The 21,961-nt window shown below is 48.7% G+C and overlaps 1 protein-coding gene and 1 pseudogene across 2 annotated transcripts in view; one reads left to right on the top strand and one right to left on the bottom strand.

The window, feature by feature from the left end:
• The window catches only part of NEURL1 (neuralized E3 ubiquitin protein ligase 1), a 74,200-nt gene extending 55,295 nt beyond the window's left edge, over positions 1 to 18,905 (bottom strand). Inside the window, exon 1 of one of the 2 annotated variants that reach the window (XM_043924912.1) lies at positions 18,779 to 18,905. In XM_043924912.1, coding sequence (XP_043780847.1) covers positions 18,779 to 18,863 — 85 coding nt within the window. In that variant the 5' untranslated portion in view covers positions 18,864 to 18,905. Of the gene's footprint in view, positions 1 to 11,404; positions 11,537 to 18,778 lie in introns of those variants that run through there. The other variant, XM_043924914.1, reaches the window with a different exon arrangement.
• Positions 18,906 to 19,935: 1,030 nt separating this feature from the next.
• Positions 19,936 to 20,785, top strand: LOC122708624 (annotated as a pseudogene).
• Positions 20,786 to 21,961: the final 1,176 nt, after the last annotated feature.

The raw sequence follows: 21,961 nt of genomic DNA, 5'->3' as shown, positions 1-21,961 counted from the left end.
TAACTGAGGTCTCCTGCATTGCAGGCGGATTCTTTACCAGCTGAGTTACCAGGGAAGCCCAAATAAATACATAAACATTTTTTAAGATATATATCCATCAAGTGCCCACTGTGTGAGCCCGGCACTGGAGGCAGTGATAACAGTGGTGAGCAAGCCAGGCAGTAAAAGAAACTAACGAGTAAACAGGCCCTGATGGCCAGTGCGATCAGTCTTACGAGGGAAACACAGGGCAGCAGTGAGAGCGGGCGCCGAGGCCGTCTGACCTAGCCAGGGTGGTCCGAGAAGGCTTCCTGGTGGAAGTGATGTCTAAGCCAAGACCCAGCAGTTGAGCCTAATGATGGCAAGGAGAGCCAATATTTATCATGCATTACTAGTATAGCTTTACCTCCAATCGAGAGCTGGGGTGTGGAGAATAAGCGTGTGGCCTCAGGTGGCTCAGGCAGCAAAGGCAAAATCCAATTCCAGAGCATGGGCTTCAACCACCCTGTCTCCTTTTCCTCCCTCCTCACATCTGAGGTGTGACCACTGGCCTAGGAGCCCCCAGATGCCCCAGGGGAACTTCAGAGACCTGCTGGACAGCACCAGAGTTCAATATGTAGGTTGTGATTCCACAGCCCAGAGGGACCCCCAGGCCTCTCGGCCTTTCAGGCCCAGTGAGGCTGGAGGGTCCCTGCAGACCCAGACAGACCCATCCCTACATCCCCAGGACAGACCTGGTGGTAGAGAAAACTCTCCCATCTTCTCAGGTTTCCTGAGTTTCCTGGGCCACAAGAAAGGGCTCCTTCCCAACAGAGAAGTTCTTCTAGAACATTAGAGAAACTGCCCCAAGCTGGAAGCTCTCTGCTGACCCCACCCTGACTGCTCTGCACCATTCAGGGCTGGCCACCCCTTTGAACAAAAAAGAAGAGGACCTCTAAGACCAGAAAGTCCACCTGCAGTGGGGGTGGACGGGGGTGCTAGGAGGTCACCAGCAGTGACTCTCTGCCTCCCAGCTGCCCTGCAAAGCACACGAGAGGGAGTAAGGCCCCTGATCACAGTGACATCATGTCTCCCCCACCAGTCAGTCTGGATGGGAGCTGGCTCATAGGGAGAGAAGCCGTGGGCCCAGCCCAGCCCTGCCCCCGCCTGCCAGAACCACACTCCAAGCCCCAGGACCCAGATTTAACATATCTCACTCCATGTGTGCTCCCTCTCCCCGGGGGCCCCTCAGCACAAGTTAAGATCTGATTGGCACTAATTGGACCAAGCTGACAGTGCCCAGGGCGGCTTGAGTACTGTCATCATGGATTTGACTCACCAGGCAATGGCTGTCGGTGCCTATGGAGCCCACCATTAGTGTCATTTTGGGAGGATCAAGCAAGCTTGGATGGTGCTTTGTGAGTCAACACCACTGCCTGGCCAAGCTTTCAGCCAGAGACCTCGAGCTTATAAGTGATTTATTCTTGGTCTCATATCCAGGCAAGGGCTAGAATCCAGCTTCCTGATCATCAGTGTATTGGTTCATTCCTCTGCTTATGGTCCCAGAAAGTCTTCCCTGGAAGAAAAAGTGGGTTCTAGTTCTTCCTTTTCTCCCAGAGCACAAGACCTCAGGTCTGATAATCAATCCGCAAGCCTAAGACGGGAACCTCAACCCAATCCCAGAATATGGAGCTCCCAAATGAACTCTTGGCCCCAAGACTCAATGCTCAACTGCAGTCGTGAATCCTGGACCCTGAAGTGAAAACTCCTCCTAGGGATAAAATCCTCACCCCAGCATGGAACTCAGACCCCCCAAACAGATGCACCAATACCTACCCCAAATCCTGTCTTCAGATATTGCAGCCTCACCCCCCCCCCCCCCCCAGATAGAACCTTGTACCCTGGGAATCAACCCTTAGCACCAGACAGCAAAGCCCCACCACCTTCAGAACAAGCCCTGAATTTTGGGAAATTCTGTTCTCAAAACCAGTCCAGGCTCTTCTTATATTTTGTTTCCTTGACACTGCCTCAACTTGGGGGCCAGATGAGGGGAACCCAAGCTCCCTAAAACACTTTCCTTCACATTTTGTAGTAGGAGAACCAGAGGACTCTCATGCAATGGAAACCCCCGTTTCCAGGAAGGCTACACTCTGATGCAGAAAGCTTCATCCTGGTTACTCACAGCCTCATCCCACCATTTCCTCCATCCTCGTGGTTCCACACCAGGGTCTGGATGTCTAGCTTGTCTCCTCAGCCCCAGAGGATCTGTCAAGCCTGGCTCAGGAGAGCAGAAAGCCCCTGTGCAACTCTCAGGCACTGGCTAGGTTCTTTGCGCCGCCAAAAGAGAGGTTTTCCTTATTCATTCTTGGTTTGTTCAGATTTCTTTCATTGTGATTCAGTCTTGGTAAGTTGCATGTTTCTAGGAATTAATTCATTTCTTCTAGGTTATCCAACTTGTTGGTATATAATTGTTCACAGTAGATGAAAATATAAGAGAAAAGCGCCCTACAATTCTTTGGGTTTATGTGGTATCCATTACAATATCTCCTCTTTCATTAATGATTCTATTTATTTGAGTCTTCTTTCTTAGTCTAGCTAAAGACTTGTTCATTTTGCTTATCTGTTTAAAAACAAAACAGTTTTGTTGATCTTTTCTACTGTCATTCTAAGTCTTTATTTCATTTAATTCCTTCCTTCTACTAACTTTGGGCTTAATTTTTCTTTTTCTAATTCCCTGAGGTATAAAATTAGGTTATTTATTTGAAATCATTCTTTTTTTCTTAATGTGAGTATTTATCACTATAAACTTCCCTGTTAGAACTGCTTGTGCTGCATCTCATAACATTCCATTGGTTTGCTATGTTTCCATTTTCACTTGTCTTGAGATTTTTTAAATTTCCCTTTTGACTGTTCAGGAGAATGTTGTTTAACCATATTAGTGAACTTTCTCATTTTCCTCCTATAATTAATTTCTAGTTTCATATCATTATGGTCAGAAAATATACTCAATAAAATTCCAATCTTCTTCAATACAGTAAGACTTGTTTTGTGGCTAAACTGGAGAACTGCTAGAGCAATCTTGAGCAAGAAGAACAGAGGCATCACACTTCCTTTCTTTTTTTCTTTTTAAGACAATTTTTCTAAGACAAATTGCAAATTAAACTACAAAGCTATAATTATCAAAACAATATGCTGTTAACATAAAAAACAAACATATAGATCAATGAAACAGGATAGAGAGCATAGAAATAAACCCACACATACACTGTCCACTAATTTTCAACAAAGGTGCCAAGGATATACAATGGGGAAAGGATAGTTTCTTCAATAAAAGGTGCTAAGAAGACTGGATATCCACATGCAGAAAAATTAAATGGACCCCCATCTCATAACAGGTACAAAAATCAACTCAAAATGAATTAAAGATCTAAATGTAAGACCTAAAATCATGAAAATCCTGGAAGAAAACATAAGAGTTAAGCTCCTTGACACTGATCTTGGCAATGATTTTGGGGGGTTGACACTCAAAGCAGAAGCAACAAAAGAAAAAATAAACAAGTGAGACTACCTCAAATTAAAAAGGTTTTGCATGCAAGGTAAAAAAAATAAACAAAATGAAAAGGCACTCTATGGAATGGGAGAAAATATTTGCAAGCTATACATCTGATAAGGGGCTAATTTCCAAAAATATACAAGAAACTCTTACAACGCAATAGCAAAAATAATAATACTAACTCGATCGAAAAATAGGCAAGGAACCCGAACAGTCATTTTTCCAAAGAAAACATACAAATGGCCAGCAGGTACATGATAATGTGCTCAACATCACTAATCATGAGGGAAATGCAAATCAGAACCACAATGAGGAACAGAATGTAGTAAAAAATCTCCTGCCAATGCAGCAGACGTGGGTTTGATCCCCGATCCAGGAAGATCCACTATGCCATGCAGCAACTAAGCCCATGGGCCACAACTATTGCGCCTGTGCTCTAGAGCCTGGAAGCCACAACTACTGAAACCCATGCGCCCTAGAACCCATGCTCTGCAACAAGAGAGACCACCACAATGAGAAGCCCACACACCACAACTAGAGAGGAGCCCCAACTCGCCACAATTAGACCACACATCAACAAAGACCCAGCAGAGCCAAAAATAAATAAATAATCTTAAAAACACACAATGAGATAACAGCTCACACCTGTTAGGATGTCTATTATTAAAAAGACAAGAGAAAACAAATATTGATGAGGATGTGGAGAAAAGGGAGCCCTTGTACGCTGTTGGTGGTGTAAACTGGGCACAGCCATTTTGGAAAACAGTGAAGAGGTTTCTCAAAAAATTAAACGTAGACGACCATATGACCCAGCAGTCCCACTTCTGAGTATATATCCAAATGAAATGAAATCACTTTCTTGAGGAGATAATTTATACTTCCAAGGTCATTGCCACATTATCCACAATAGCCAAGATATGGTAACAACCAAAGTATCTATTGATGGATGAATGTATAAAGAAAATATAGTGTATACATATGTATACACAGATATGTCTGTTTTCATGTGTATAAATGGAATATTATTCAGCCCTAAAAAGAAAGAAATCTTGCCATTTAGGGCAACATGGATGAACATGGAGAGCCTAATACTAAGTGAAGTAAGCCACAGAAAAGATAAAGAAAAATAAATACCATATAATATACTCATTGGAAAAGACCCTGATGCTGGGAGGGGTTGGGGGCAGGAGGAGAAGGGGACGACAGAGGATGAGATGGCTGGATGGCATCACCGACTCGATGGACATGAGTTTGAGTAAACTTCGGGATTTGGTGATGGACAGGGAGGCCTGGTGTGCTGCGATTCACAGGGTCGCAAAGAGTCGGACACGACTGAGTGACTGAACTGAACTGAATATCACTTATATGAGGATCTAAAAAAGGAGGGGTTGAATTAAAAGAAACAGAGAGTATAATAGTGGTTGCCAAGGGCTGGAAGGTAGAGTAAATGGAAATGTTGGTTAAAAATACAAACTTCAGTTACAAGGTAAGTTCTGAGTACCTAAGGTACCGCATGGTGACTATGGTTCCTAATACTTGTATACTTGAAATTTGCTAAGAGTAGATCTTAACAGTCTTACCAAACAACCAAAGAAAAGTAACTATGTGAGAAGATGGATGTGTTAATTAACTTGATTGCAGGAATGATTTCATAATATATACATATACCTAATCACCACATTGTATACTCTAAGAGTATCACAGTTTTATTTGCCAATTATACTACAACAAAGCAGGGTTGGTTGGGGGTGGGGGCACTGCTGTTTCCTGCAAACAAGAGGAGTCAGGGGTCAAGGATAGAATCTGTTGCCTCCATCAGGGACAGGCACCCTATTGAGTCCGAGCTCTGTCTTTGTACCTGGAAGCTAAAGGAGAGTCCGGGGTCTCCAGGCAGGAAGAGGTCCTTGCTGATCCTGCTAGGTCAGGACGAGGTTCTTCGCAAACTCCAGTCTAGCCTGAGAGCCAGGGTCAAGAATGGATATTAACCTAATGTTGATTCTGAACCTATGAAGAGGCCCAGAAAGAGGGTGGAACAGGACTCAGAAGTACAGATTTGGGGGACTTCTCTGGTGGTCCAATGGTTAGGAATCTGCCTTCTAATAGTAGAGGATGCAGGTTCGAACTCTAGTCAAGGAACTAAGACCCCATATGCTTTGGGGCAACTAAGCCCATACGCTGCAATCACCAAGCCTATGCACTCTGAAGCCCGCGTGCCACAATAAAAGATTCCACATGTGAACGACATAGCCAAATAAATAAATATTAAAAAAGAAAAAGTACAGACTTTGATAATCCTGTGACAATCTGCACCTCGGTTTCTCCTGTGAATTCTGGTCATGGGACCCCAATGAGAAATCAGAGGAAGAAGTAGGAGGGAATGGTTTGAGGCTGTTCAAATGCAAGGTTCACAGCCCTGTGAAGTCTCCAAGCTCAGGGCAGAGACAAAGAGCTTTTTTTTCTCCTCTCTTCCCCTTTCCCACCTGCTGCCTCATTTCTCAGCCATTTTTCCGCATTCTCTCTTATTCTATGGCCATCCATCCAGACCTTCGTGCCTTCCCTTCCCTTGACAGTTTAATAATTTAATAAGTACTGAGCCCCAGGGTGAGGGTCTGGGGCTTTGATCTCAATCCTGGGAAAACAAGTGCAGCCTTGGCCTGTCTGGGCTGATTTATGGCCATCTTTTATGGTTTGTGTGTGTATGCTGGGGGAGTTGGCCCCCACAGAGGGCGAGGAGCCACCTGAGAAAGCCTGGCCAGGTCGGGACTGAAGGCCCTGGGAGAAGCCAGAAGCACGTCACAGCACAGGTGCCAGGGCCCCACCTCCGCCCACCTGGGAGTCACGTGTGACAGACAGAGGGGACATTAACTATTGATAGTGTCCCAGGGAGTAGGGATGGAGCCAAGAGCTCAGAGCCAGCTCTGCCCCGCTCTCTCCTCTTGGCTCTAAGGTCTCAAGGCCTTGGGTGGGACACAGCTTGCAAGGGAAAACTCAAACATCAGCATGCGCACCCGACTTCCCAAGATGCCCCCTCCCCATGTATAGCCAAGCTCTTCCAAGCCGAGCCACCTGGATGCCTCACTAATCACTGCCCCAGAGGTCAGAATCCTCCAACACAGTCCATACAGGTGGCACCTCTCCAAATATTCAAGTCGACCTTCTAAAGTATCTCCCAAATCAATCTGCTTGCCTGGCTGCTCACAGCCCTGCCCAGGGAGAAGCCACACCTCTCCTCCCCTGGAGGAGCAGGAGCCTCCAGCCTGGCCCTCCTCTGCCCCTCTCTGGCCCTAGAGCCTTCCCAAGGCATCTACGAGATCTTGTCACTCTTCTGTATAGTGTGTGCTCAGCTTCTCAGTCGTGTCTGACTCTTTGTGACCCCACAGACTGTAGCTCCTCTGTCTATGGAATTTTCCAGGCAAGAATACTGGAGCATCAACATCACTCATTATTAGAGAAATGCAAATCAAAACCACAATGAGGTACCATTACACGCCAGTCAGGGTGGCTGCTATCCAAAAGTCTACAAGCAATAAATGCTGGAGAGGGTGTGGAGAAAAGGGAACCCTCTTACACTGTTGGTGGGAATGCAAGCTAGTACAGCCGCTATGGAGAACAGTGTGGAGATTTCTTAAAAAACTGGAAATAGAACTGCCATATGACCCAGCAATCCCACTTCTGGGCATACACACCAAGGAAACCAGATCTGAAAGAGACACATGCACCCCAATGTTCATTGCAGCACTGTTTATAATAGCCAGGACATGGAAGCAACCTAGATGCCCATCAGCAGATGAATGGATAAGGAAGCTGTGGTACATATACACCATGGAATATTACTCAGCCGTTAAAAAGAATTCATTTGAACCAGTCCTAATGAGATGGATGAAACTGGAGCCCCTTATATAGAGTGAAGTAAGCCAGAAAGATAAAGAACATTACAGCATACTAACGCATATATATGGAATTTAGAAAGATGGTAACGATAACCCTATATGCAAAACAGAAAAAGAGACACAGAAATACAGAACAGACTATTGAACTATGTGGGAGAATGTGAGGGTGGGATATTTCAAAAGAACAGCATGTATACTATCTATGGTGAAACAGATCCCCAGCCCAGGTGGGATGCATGAGACAAGTGCTCGGGCCTGGTGCACTGGGAAGACCCAGAGGAATCGGGTGGAGAGGGAGGTGGGAGGGGGGATCGGGATGGGGAATACGTGTAAATCTATGGCTGATTCATATCAATGTATGACAAAACCCACTGAAATGTTGTGAAGTAATTAGCCTCCAACTAATAAAAAATTAAAAAAAAAAAAGAATACTGGAGCAGGTTGCCATTTCCTACTCCAGGGGATCTTCCCCACCCAGAGATCGAACCTGAGTCTCCTGCGTCTCCTGCATTGGCAGGGGGATTCTTTACTGCTAGTGCCACCTAGGAAGCCCCTCTTCTGTTTAAAGCCCTTTCAATAGCTGCCCTCAGGATGGTACACATCACAGTTGCCACAAGCATTCGTCCCCCTTAGGTGTCCCTCTGTACTTAACTTCTGCCATCCAGAAGAGGTCATCCAGCAAGGTCAGAGCCTTAAGACCTCATTAGCACCTGGTCCATCCAGGTGTCTGACCTTGGACAAGTCACATCCTCTCTCCGGGGCTGAGAACTCTAGACCTGGGCTGAGAAAGGAGCTAAGACATAACGACCTCTAGGGTCTACTTGGGTTCTAATGTTAGAAGTCAGTGGCCACACCTCTTCCACCAGCCCCATGCACATACCTGACCAGCTTCAGGGAGAATGTATTTGAAGGACATTTGCTGGTAAGATCAGGGTTTAAAAAGGAAAGGAAAGCAAAGTAACCACAGAGAAGAAGGGCTCCAGGCCCCTTCTGCCACTGCTGTCTGAATTGGATGAGCGATTCACAGGCCACGGGCATCTCAAGGGCAGAGACGATATCCAGTGCTCCCCTCCCTATTCTCCACGTCCAGCACCAGGCCCAGCACAGAGGGCGCCAGCACACGAAATGAATCAGCTGGAGCATCCTCACAGTTGCATTCAACTCTGATGAGGGCAAAGTGTCTCCTCTCCTCGCTCTCAAGGGTACCTGGATGCCCCCACCTAGACACGCACACAGCCCCATTCCCTGGAGAAGGTCGGCCTTTCAGTAGATGCCAGGCAGAGGCCAGGGGTCAGCCAAGGGGAAAGACGAAGATGAAAGCCAGGAGCGTGTGGAAGTGCCACCACCCTCATCGAAGGACAGCACCCTCCCTGGCAATGTTCTCCCTTACCTGCCCCCACCCTAACCTCCGAAGCGGCCAGCATGGCGTGACGGGGCAAGAGAGGCAAAGAAGGCCACCTGGAAAAGCCAGTAGACACACTTCTCTCCCCTCTCCATCATCCCAAGAGGGTTCTCTCTCCTCCTCCTGCCCCGCCCCCACCCAGACAGCCTGTGGGACCAGCAACTTGCTTCCACAGGTAGAGAGGTAAGGGAGCAGCCGTCCAGTGATTTTCTACCAGAAGTTCCATGGCCTGGAGGGCTGGGATGACACCAGCCAGGACTCAGCCCTCCCCAGTGGCTCAGCCGTAAAGAATCCACCTGCAGTGCAGGAGACCCAGGTTCAATCCCTGGGTCGGGACGATTCCCTGGAGGAGGGCATGGCAACCCACTCCAGTGTTTTTGCCTGGAGGATCCCAAGGACAGAGGCTATAGCCCCTAGGGTAGCAAAGAGTGGGACACAACTGAAGTGACTTAGCACACACATACTCAGAGCCAGCTCTGTCCTCAACACGCACTTGTGTCAGACCCCTTCCAGGAGCACCCTTCTCTGCACCCACCCTCCCCAACACCCAGCTCAGTATTCTCAACTGGGATGGTACTATCTCCTCAGGATTGCTTTTTTATTTTTTGCCACCCCTCGCAGCTTGCGGGATTTCAGTTCCCTGACCAGGGATTGAACTCAGGCTCTCGGCAGTGACAGCACAGAGTCCTAACCAACGAACCACCAGGGAGCTCCCCCACTGGAGTGCTTTTTAAAATATTGGGGAGTTGTTTTTTTAATGACACAGGTGACCAGTGACATTTAACGGGCAGGGGTCAGGGATGCTAAATGAATAGTTCCACACCCAACATGGCAGGAGCAGCCCTGCTGCCCCCAGGAACACAACGCCAACCCCCACTCATTTTCAGATCACTTCCCTGGTCATTTCACTACCCAGACCCCCAAGACCAGGTCACGTTCCCCCAAGTTCCCAGTCTTCTCTTTCACAGTCCTTTTCCAAATATTAGTGTTTGTGTAAGAAACTAAGAGAGGGTGAAGGAAAGGGAAGCCTGGCGTGCTGCAGTCCATGGGGTCGCAAAGAGCTGGACACAACCGAGCAACTGAACAACAAAGGCAAGAAACTAAAGAAAGAGTTGACAGAACAGCTAAAGTAGCGCCCCGGCCTCCAGGGGTAGAGCACAACTCTCCGCCTCTACTGTGGGCTGCATACACGACATCCTTTCAAAGAGTGCAAGATGGAGGAGAGAAAAGCGCACCTGCAGCTTCACAGTGGAGAAGCCTGACGAGCTCTACCTCAGCCCGTGATCAAGGTCCACGGCCACAGTGATGAGTCATGTACTGCTCATATGATGCAACTAAAATGGGACCTCACTGCTATGGTCTTTCTCTCCAAAACCTATAACCATAGTCTAATCATGAGAATATCAGACAAATCCCAGTGAAAGGACAGTCCACAAAATATCTAACCAACACTCCTCAAAACTGTCAAGGTCATCCAAAACAAGAAACATATGAGAAACTGTCACAACCAAGAGGAGCCTAAGAAAACACAACTGTATATATAATATGTTGAAGCTAAAAATATAATGTGGCATCTTGGATGGGAGCCTGGTACAGAAAAAGAACACGGGGGGAAACTGAAGAAATCAGAGTAAAGTATAGACATCAGTGAAGAACCATTTTCAATATTGGTTCATTAATGTCACAAATGTCCCATACTAATAAAAGATGTTAATAATGAAGGAAACTGGACATGGACTATGTGCAAACTCTACTATTTTGCAATAATTCTGTAAATCTAAAACTGTTTTAAATGAAAAGCTTTGGGGTGTTTTGTTTTGTTTTGTTTTGTTTTTTAGAGTTGTAGGGCTCAAGTCAGAGAGATCTTGGCTAGAATCCCATCTCCACCTCATACCAGCCATGTGAGCTTAGGCAAGTTACTTAACCTTTCTGAGCCTCAGTTTATGCATCTATGTGCTGTGTTTAGTCGCTCAGTTGTGTTAGACTCTTTGCTAGTCCATGGACTGTAGCCTGCCAGGCTCCTCTGTCCTTGAGGATTCTCCAGGCAAGAATACTAGAGTGGGTTGCCATGCCCTCCTCCAGGGGATCTTCCCAACCCAGGGATCGAACCCAGGTCTCCTGCACTGCAGGGGGATTCTTTATTGTCTGAGCCACCAGGGAATCCCATCTACGCATCTATAAATGGGGATAATAATCAGACTTACTTCACATGGCTGTTTTAAACGTTAAAGGGGATAATAGGTGTAAACATCTTAGCAGAGTCTCTGGCACATAACATGTGAGTAATTGCTATCATAGTCTGATTCATTTGTTCATTTGCCGTTCTTGTTCTGAGCTAACTCCCGGACTGGAAGGGGAGCTCCATGGCAGCGAACCCTCATCTTCTTGTGTTCTACCATATCCTCAAGCCTAGGAGAACAGCTGCCTCATCACTGATGCTTAGTCTGTGTTTCTTAAACAACAGAATGAGCCCTTCCCATCAGAGTATCCTTGGAACCCCAACTCTCACCCTGGGAGAACTTCAGTTCCGGAAGCCCAGCGCAGAGCCCTGCCTACCCCCAGACCCGCAGCTAGAGAGGAGAGAAAGCCAAAGCCTCCCACCTGCCTTCCGGTGACTCTTCCTCTTCTCCGAGCCCGGCTTCTCTCTCCACCCTGCCCCACAGACATCAGCACCTGCTCATTTCCTAAAGCAGCAGGATCCGCGTAATGACCTCTGATAAACATCTTTTAATAAACCCTGTAGCTGGCTCTGTCATCCAGAAGCTATATTCTCCTCACTTCCTGCCCTCACCACCATCTCCTCCCACTTCCTGGGCTGGCCCATTAGTGCCTCTGGTCTCACCAGGGAGACCTTCAGGCCCCCAGGGCTCTGAACTCTGGCTTGCTGGGGAATGGCCAACAGGCTGCCATACGCCAGACCCTCCCCACTGGCCTGGAGTCTCAGGGGCCTGGCCCAGCTCTGCCTGTGCCACCCAGCCTGACCACTGGCCAGTCCACTTCCCTCCAGCCCTGCAGGCAGTTTTCCCAGGCGTTACCAAGGAGACCACTCGCATCCTGCCCAGGGTTGCCAAAGCAACCAGCTCACTGAGGAGCAGCCCCCCGGCTTCCAGCCCCTGGGTGTGCAGGACCAGGAGCAAGAGAGTCACAGACCAACAGGAAATGGGCCCAGGCAGCTGGTGCACCCAGGTGGAAGCAGCCCTAGCATGCCCTGGGCAGTGCCCCGCTCCTGTCCTCCTTCCTCCCGCCTCTTCCTCCTCTGTTATTGCCCTGGTAGTGCCCAGACCACCACCATCTTTGGCTCTGATTTACAGCCAAAGCCTGGACCTCAATGTACACATCTTAGAACTAGACGCTTGTCATCCCAGAGGCTCAGGGAGAAGAAAGTCCCAATATGCAGAAATTCCCCTCAAGGCTAATTTTCTCCCTCATGGACTTTGGTGTTCTAGATAAAAATCCCAATTCTGCCATTTCCTATTCTGGACAGCACTCTTAGAAAACATGAGTCTCAGTTTTCTCACTTATAAAATAGGAATAATAATACCTACTTTCCACTTACTGAATTAACATACAAGAATGCACCCAGCATAGTGCCAAGCATCAAGGCTCACACTTCTTAAAAATCCTTTTTTTCTTCTGATGAATAAGAGCCCTCCTGGCCATAGCCATTGGTGAGAAATGCTTCCAGATTCACCCATGGGAAGCCTAGATGAGGCCGTCAGCTTGGCTGTCCCACCCAGCCCTTTCCGCTTGGCCTAGGGCAGAAGCCCTTTAGCTCCATTAACCTCCCAGCAGCTCAAGATGCTTCATTTGCTCCTTCCCTCTTCTCTGCTAATGCTGCAGTTTAAAGGAAATCACTACATTCATCTACTCAAAAGCCACCCATAGCTCCTACTGCCGAGAGGATCAACCCAAACTCATTCTGGCCTCCGAGGCCCTGTAAGATCTGGCCTCAGTCTATCTTCAAAGATTGACCCATTCATCTCCCCAGTGTGGGTCTCACATCCCAGATGGGAAGGACTGCTCATTGTCTCTGCCAGCACCTTGTATTTTCCTGCTTCTGTGCCTTTGCCTCCACACCCTCACCAAGATGCCCGTGAATGTCCATTCCAAATCTCCATCCAACTTCCAGCTCCACTCCTCTGGGAAGCCTGATTTCACCAACTCCAAGAATATCAGAATGGGTCTGTTCTGAGGCCCCACAGCCTTGACAGTTCTCAGACTCTGAGGTATATCAGAATGACCTAGGGCTCCTGTTAAATATGCAGGTTTGGGGGCTCTATCACCAAGGTATTCTGAGACAGTTGGTCTGGCCTGGGGGCTGGGAACCTACATTAAGATGTGTTTTCAGCTGATGCTGATGCAGGCGGGAGAAAAACCTCACTTTGAGAAACACTGGCCCAAAGGAACAGAAAGTTCCCTTCAAAGTGTCCAATGACTGGCTGATGGGTCTACAAGGCTACAATCTCTGCAGAGGAGGTGGAAGGGGTGGGGTCGGGGGCTGGAAAGGAGCATCAAGAACCCCATGGTACTCTCTTTCCCTCTTCTGGGGCCCTGTCCAGAGGCCAGAAGACTGCTCTCCAGTTTCTCTAATACAATGGAAGACAGGGCCCACCAAGAGTGAATTCTATGGTGGCAAAATGTATAGTGGTCGCAAGAGTAAACTCTAAAGTCAGAAAGACGTGGGTTTGAATCCCAGCTCCATCAGTTACAAACTGTGCGGTCTGGGATTAGCTATTTAACTTCTCTGAGCTTCTCTTTCCCCATCTATAAAATGGTGACAATGATAGCTCCCCACTCAGGAGCTAGGAAGCACTAGGAGCAAGGAAGTACATGGAATCTACATGGAAGCAGTAGGCACGCAGTAACCACCCAACACAAGGTGGCTCTTACAAATGTTACTGTTATGGTTAACAATACAGGATTCAAAGGTCAGACTAAATAAAAACCCAACAGGATGTGCAGGACAGATGCTCCAGGTTCAACATGGGAGCTGTCTCAACTCAGCTCTCTGAAGTCTTGGCGTAGCAGAGGAGGCCGCCAGCTCCCACCCCTTCACCATGCCAAATCTATCTGCTGCAAGGCTCGGGGGCAGACAGATGAGCTAACCTAACCTGCAAGTGTCATGACAGCCAAGTGAGGAGCCCAGACAAGGGCTGTGGGAATATCTGTGGGTTGGCCAAAGAATGGAGGCCTTGAATTTCTGATTATGGCAGTCTGGGTCATGACCCTGAATACTATTGATAGGAGAGGGGCAAGATGAAAGGACTACTTTTAGGAGGATCTGGCAGCATCAAAGGAGGAATGAGAGGCAGAGGGCTCAGCTACTGCAATACCTGGGCTGGGGACCCAGAGAGGGTAAGTACCAGCAAGACTGTGAAGGCTGAAAAATGGCTAGGACCTTGTCCTAGGCAAATGCACCCCCCAATCCCACCCCAGAGCAGTGAGGAGGTTGAGAGTCTGACAGACAAGTTCCTATAGCTCACTCTGGTCCACCTCAAAGAGTCAAAGCTCCTTGGGCCAACCTTAGATGCTCCTCCCTCTGCCTGCCGGGAGCCTCGGCCACCACAGAAAAGAGACTCTGAAGACAACAGGTGTCTGGTGGGTGCAACTCCCAGCCAAAGCCGGAGGGGGATGATCCCCCTGCATCCATCACAACCAGTGACTTTGTCAAATGTCCAATTCAAAAGCACCAGCTTTGAAAAGATGGAAGGCTCACTCCGTGGTACAGACCCAAAAAAACCAAAAACAGGTGTTCAAACAAAAACTTAAACACAAATCTTCACAGCACAAAATTCACAATAACCAAAAGGTGGAACAATCTAAATGGCCATCAGCTGGGAAGTGCGTAAACAATATGTGGCAAATCTACACAATGGAATGTTATTCAGCCACAAAAAGGAAAGAAGGTACACGTTACGACATGGATGAACCTTGAAAACATTATGCTAAGTGAAAGGAGCCAGACACAAAAGGACAAATGTACTTTGAGTGCATCTAAGGGAAATGTCCAGTGTGGGCAAATGCATAAAGACAGAAAGGAGACTAGTGGGTGCTGGGGATTCAGAGGAGGGAGTGATGAGGGGTGACTGCTTCACGGGCACAGGCTTCCCTTCTGGGGTGATGAAAATGTTCTGGAACTACATAGAGGGGTGGCTGTACAATAGTGTGAATGTACTAAATGCCACTTAATTTAAAATGTTAAAATGGTGAATTTTATGTTATGGGAATTTTACCACAATTAAAAAAAAAATGACAGGAGGTGGCCTTTCCAATCCCCATCTATGGGTGACCCCTGCGGACTGAGTTGGCGGAAAGCCTCCCTGAAGGCTTTCCTAGTTACCTTTCCCCCAGTACCAAGCACCAAGTAGGCAGGCACTCAGAAAGAGATAGGGAAGGATGAAGATCTCTGTTCTCTGTATCTGTCTCCATGAAGCATGAACCCCCTACTCCAGTCACCCTGGGCCCATCACTGAGAATATCTACACACATTTACTCATCCTGCCCCAAGCCTTTGCTGCACGCCCCTTGCCCTACCCTCCTGTCCATATCTAGGACTCCCACTGCACCCCTTGCCATCTATCCAATTTCTACAGTTCCTTCCATGTCCAACTCAAATTCTTCCCTGATTCCCCATTTCTGACCTCTGCCCATGCATATCTGGGATTTCAACAATCCAAACAAGTATTTGATGCCACCCCTTCCCTCAGCCCCACCTTATCAAGTAGATCTTCACTCTGTGAATGTCCAGAGATGTCACAAGCCCTCACCCCTGACCCAGGCACATAACCAGCTCTTCATAACTGTCTGTTTGTCCTTATCCTGGATCTATACCTTGGACCTCTCCCCTGGACACTCCTAGACCAACACTGTTCAGACCCCAGTGTGAATCACCAGCAGTGGAGTGAGGTCAGGGTATCTTCAGGAAGAAGACCAAAGTCTACCACTGACAGGTGATGGAAGAGCTTCATTTCATATCAGCCTGACAGCCAGACCAACCTTAGATCTCTAATGAGTCCCAGGATCCCTATTATTCCAGGTCCTTTCCAGTTGTTTTAATTAAAATGGTGAGAAATCAATAGATGGCAATTATGGAAGGAGAAAAAACAATCGAGAGATCCCTGCCCCCAGTAAATTTCTGAATGGACACTGATAAGAAGCAGAGTTGAAATTCTGGGTGAGTACAAAGCAGAATTTGGGGTGGACAGTCTTAGAATCACAGCCAGTATCAAGGTCATACCAATAAAATGGGGGTGGAATTCTGGATGACCGTTGATGTATCAGAGAAGACCCCTAGGTAAATGCTTATATAGTTAGAAAGGAACTTGGAGTGAACATTAAAACAGTCACAGAATAAAATTGATGGTTCTCTTAGGATGGGGAAAAGTCAGGCTGAGAAGCCGAATGAGGAGACCCTAGATGAAGGACGGAAGGAACCCACAGTCAGCCTTCATGGCATGTTCTAATCCTTCATCTCAGGCTCAGAAGGCGCAAAACCAAAATTCTCACGGCCCCTCCTGTAGGTGTGTGGTTAGGGACAGGGGAGAATGGATCCTGGAAAACCAAGCCAGAAGGGAAATGGACAGGGGAGGGAGACTGCTGGGGTGGGGAGAATTTCTCCCCCATTTACTCCCACTGAATAAGAACTGATCCCTATAAATCAGGGAGGCAGCACAATGTGATTTTCTCAGGCCAGACAGGTGGGGAGTCAGGCAGAGGAGGAGGCTAGGGTGGGAGCAGGGAGACAGGAGGGTCTCAGATCCTCTCCTGCCCACTCCCTCCCTTGTCAAAGACTCCAGTCCCAGAGACTTCACATCCCTACAACCCCAAACTGTAGGTTAAAAGGGGTGCAATTATGGAAGCCTTCTCTGGGCTTCCCTAGGGTCATGGATAGAACACAGCCTTCTCAGGGTAATTGATGTGTATCCCAGCACCAAGTCAGCTCACTGGCCCCCAGCTAACTCCTGCCATTGAAGGACTCAGCCTGACTTTGCCACCTTCTCTTGACTGACCCACTGAATAAATGGGCAAATCATTCTCCCTTCCCCTCATTTCTCTCCCTTGTAAGAGACAACATTGAACTGGATGACAAACACAGGTTCCACCATCATTGGGAATCTGTTTTCAATGCTCAACAAGTCATCATACATGCAATACTTACAGCTTATTTCTGATGATTAAAAATAATACTTGCCCGCAATACTTACAGCTTATTTCTGATTATTAAAATCAATATTTTCTTATTGTAGAAACTTTAGAAAAGAGCAGAATATTAAAAAGAAAAGAAAAACTCTAATATGATCTCATTACCCAGAGGAAACCATGGTTAACCTTTTGGAAACTTTCTTTCCAAGGTTCCTTGATTTCCTTGCAGGAGGGGCATCCATAACATTTTAACAAAATTGGGCTCTACTATTTATACAGCTTTGCCACTGCTTCTTACAACTGTCATTATGCTGCTGTGAGCATTTTCCCAAGTGATCAAATGCTCTTCAAAAATACTATCTTAAAGGTTGCATAATACTCCACCACGGGGTCGCAAAGAGTCAGACACGACTGGGCGACTGAACTGAACTGAACTGAATACTCCACCAAGAGGATTCACCATAATTACAGGGCATTTAGATTGTTTTCTAGTGCAAACAAACTGTCATAGCATCCTAGGCTCATGTACAAGTATTTGCCTTCATCTCCATTTCTTCAGGATCGATTCTGCAGGCAGAATCACAAGGCCAATGAAAATGATATTTTAAAAGGGTTTGACATGTGCCTCCATATTAATTTTCAGAAAGACACAACAAACCCATTGATGTGCCCAAGGTGAGTGAGAGGTGGTTTTCAAAGTGTCGGAGTTAGAATGCAGGATGGTGGTCCTGTCTCTTCTCTCCCCCAGTTCTGAAGGTTGACTGTCCAGCAAAAGAGAGGATAGCATTCCATGACAGAAGATACAGGTCTACAGTCTAGCTCTGCCCCTCTGGCTTTGGGATCCTGAAACAAGCATTGGTTCTCCTCAACTGTGAAATGGGTATGACAAGCTCTGAGCACTATGCAGAGCAGTTTCCTTGCTCATTTGAAAAGGTATTTGTCAAAGTTCTTTGTAAACTTGCCCAAGAGCTTCCCTTTCTGAGTCTTAGTCATCCGAATGCCCAGTCAGTGCTGGCTGGTTTTCAGGATGATAGAAAAGGAGCTTTCTGAAGGGAATCAGTGGGCTCTGAGGGCCTGGGAAGGCCCAGGTGAGTCTTCAAAAGGTCAGAGACAGCACTGAAGAGGTAAAGCTAAGAACAGGGCCTGGCACCTCCCTGAGGGTGCTGAATAGGTCAGTGGATTTAACAGGGCAAAGGCCTTGAGATCTGTCTCAAGGCTCTCAGCTCATCCTTTCTAGAGTTCTGACTGGAAATCTAGCCTTTGGGGAACCAGAAACCAAGCTGATTCAGTGGATACAAAAAGTCAGTAGCTTCAGAGGACTCCAGAGGCCACCAGCTCTGGTCCCTTCTTCCAGGCTGTTATTATTCAGCCCTGTATTTTTAAGACCCTCCAATCGGAAAGGCAACTAGTGCTTCCAGCCATCACCTCTCCAGCCATGGGCAGATGAAAAAGGAGACCGTGGTACTTCTCTTGGGAAGCACAGCTGACCGGCCTGAGCATCCTGCCACACTTCCCCATCCACTGGGCAAATGCCCTTCCTCACCCGGCGCGCTCGCCTTGCACAGTGGCCTGAGGGGACTCCAGTGACGTTTCTGGTGTAGCTGGGAGAACTGCGTAGACCCCACGGGACGCCATCCTTCCTGATTTTCGCCATCATCACTCGCAGCCCCCCACCTCCAGCGCACCCTCAATGGCCAGAGGTGCATCTCCCGCCTCCAAAGACGCACAACAGGTGGCACCTGTCCGGCCTCCCCAACCACACCTCTCCACCTCTCCCTGCCCCTCCACCTGCACCCCAGTCCGCCAGCTGAGCCCGGCCCGGCGGAGCCTTACCTTTGAGGTTTTGGGGGTGGGCCCGCGGCGCCCGGCTCGGGTTTCCTCGGGGCAGAGAGGGGATACTGGAGAAGTTGTTACCCATGGCATCCGGCCCCAGTGGGGTTCGGCACTCGCAGGGGGCAGGCGAGGCTGGGCAGGAGCGGAGGTACGGTGTGCAAGTGTGTGCGCGCGCCGGCGCGCGCGCCGCCGGGGGAGGGCCCTTGTGGGGCTGCGGCGGGGGGCGGGCGGGCCGCTCCTCTCCTCCCTGTGTCTGGGCTCCGCGGTCCTTGGCGGGTCCTGCCCGCCGCGGGGGTTCCTCGCGCGAGCCGGCTACCTGCCTGCCATTTTTCGCGGCGGGCGCGCCCCTGGGCCGGGGCCGGCGGCGCCCGGGGCTCCCGTCTTCCTCCCGCTGGCGCTCGGGTTCCGGCTGGTGGCTCCGGCACGCTTCCCCGGGGCCATAGAGTCAGGGCTCTCTTCGCGGGCGCTCAGCGGCTCGGCCTGCCCGGAGGCTCGGCGGCTCGGCGGCCGGCTGGGTCCCCGCCCGCGGGGACGACCGAGGCGGCGACGTGCGTGGTGCCCTCCCGCCGGCGGCTCGACATGGAGCGGGGCTCCGAGGAGCGCGGGGTGTGCTGGGCGCTCTCGCGGTGGTGGGTCTCCCCCCGCCCCCGACGCCGCGCTCCCGCCCCCGCCGGGTCCCCGCGCGACCGCCGCCCCCGCCCCCAGCCGTCGCCAGGATTCCCTCGCTCCGGTTGTTATGGTGACAGCTGCGCCGGTGAATGAGCGTCTTAGTGACACGCGCGCGCCCGCTCAGCCAGATGTGGCGCTGGGCGTGCGACGTTCCCGGCCGCCACTAGCCCTTCCTGGCCTGGCGGGGGAGCAGATAGGGGTCAAATATCAGACAGAGATTGGGTTGGGTTTATTCCCCTCATCAACAGTGGCGCTCGGTCTTGAAAACAAGAGAAACCATACAGTAAGAACGGCGAGTTCCCTGGATACCAGGCCCAGGACGAAGTAACTCTGATTTCCGATTTCTCTAGTAGCAGGTACAGTGCCTGGCATACAATAAAAGCTCCAGAAAAAAAAAAAAAAATATATATATATATATATATATATGTGGATGGATGACTGAATAAATGAAGTGAGATCAAGAATCCCACTCTTTCCCATCTTGCAAGATGGCGGTTGAAAATGCTGAGAAGCCAGATACTAAGGAGAAAAAACCTGAAACCAAGAAGGCTGATGCTGGCGACAAGGCTAAAAAGGTGAAGAAGGTTAAGAAGGGGAAGCTCCACTGCAGCTGAAACCCTGTCCTGGTCAGAGGAATTGGCAGATATTCTGATCAGCTATGTACTCCAGGAAGGCCTTGTACAAGAGACAGTATTCAGCAGCTAAATCAAAGGTCGAAAAAAATAGAAGGTTCGGGTTCTTGCTACTGTCACAAAACCAGTTGGTGGTGACAAAAATGGTGATACCTGAGTGGTCAAACTTCACAAAACGCCTAGGTATTACCCTACTGAAGACGTGCCTCAGAAGCTGTTGAGTCAGGGCAGAAAACCCTTCAGTAAGCATGTGGGAAAGCTGCGTGCCAGCAGCGTCACTCCCGGGACAATTCTGATCATGCTCACAGGGCACCACAGAGGAAAGAGAGTCATTTTCCTGAAGCATCTGGGCAGTGGCTTGTTACCTGTGACTGGGCCTCTGTCCCTCAATTGAGTTCCTCTGCGTAGAACACACCAGAAATTTGTCATTGCCACCTCCACCAAAATCGACATCAGTGGTGTGAAAATCCCAGAACATCTCACTGACGCTTACTTCAAGACGAAACTGCATAAACCCAGACACCAGGAGGGTGAGATCTTCGACACAGAGAGAAATAGGAGATCACAGAGCAGCGCAAGGTTGATCAGAGAGCTGTGGACTCACAAATTCTGCAAAGAATCAAAGCTGTCCCTCAGCTCCAGGGCTACCTGCGCTCTGTGTTTGCTCTCACAAATGGAATTTATCCCCACAAAGTAGTGTTCTGAACTTCTTACAAAGATCCTAATTAAATAACTTGTCCATTTAAAAAAAAAAAAAAGAAAGAATCCCACCCAGCACCTGACCCTTTTGTTTTCAGTCAGCTCCAAGGGGCACTGAGACAAAGGCTCAGAACAAGAACCCCAGGCTGTTCAGCTCTGGACACAAAAAGGCTTGGGAGCCTTTAGATGAACACAGACTGGGCCTAGAAGACTGGATGGAGGGCCAAGCCTCAGGGACAAATCTCAGGAACAAACTCAGAGAACCACCAACTCTGAGCTAAGTGGTTCTGTCAGTTCCAAGAGGTGGGGGCTTCTGTGACTTGCAGCAGTCAAAGAAAGCTTCCTGGAGGAAAGGGCCTTCAGCAAGTCACCTGTTCACATGACTCATCCATCCTGAAGCTCAGCACTGATACTAGGACCTGCAGGAAGGGAAAAGGAGTCATCTCCTACTTGGACATGGGGGCATCTTCTTCTCCCTGTCTTTTCTTTCTTTTTTTTTTTTTTTAGTATAATTCATTTACAATGTTGTGTTAGTTTCAAGTGTATAGCAAACTGATTCAGTTATACATATACATATGTCCATTCTTTTTCAGATTATTTTCCCATGTAGTTTACAGTACTATCCTTCTCCCTGTCTGGTCAGGGCTAGAAGATGAGCCAAGGTGCTTCTGGGAGAGAGAATCTGCCTTCCTTTTCCGTCACCTCTAGCTCCCTGACTGGCTTCAACAACTTTGATCCAGAATCCAGCAAGGACACAGGCTGGCTTCAGGCATCTCATCCATCCTCTTCTGGGTGGTTCTTTCCTCAAGTCTCCATATGACAGCTCCTCATTATTCAGGCACAGTTCATGTATCACCTCCTGACCTTCTCTGACCAGCCCAGCCAGAGAACCCCCACCACTCTCAGTTATGCTCCATACCATTACTCTGTGTTATCTTCTGGAATTAATTTGAAAGTAGACTTTCCCCCCTGGCTTATGGTCTACCTCCCCCCAAGGTGAGTGGAGTGAGTGGGTCAACTCCATTCACCATGATGTCACCAGTCTCCAAGAGAGTGCCTGGTACATGACAGACTGTCCAACACCGCTTGTGAGATGGACGAATCCCCCTGCCTCCCAGGCAAATTCCACCAAGAGGCGTGGGAGGAAAGCCTCTGAACCATCCCTTTTTTCCCTCTCCTGCCC

This window comes from Cervus elaphus, chromosome 15, assembly GCF_910594005.1.
Source record: "Cervus elaphus chromosome 15, mCerEla1.1, whole genome shotgun sequence".
Lineage (NCBI taxonomy): Eukaryota > Metazoa > Chordata > Mammalia > Artiodactyla > Cervidae > Cervus > Cervus elaphus.
The sequence above is the reverse complement of the archived record's forward strand: the minus strand, read 5'-3'. Positions and strand labels throughout refer to the sequence as shown.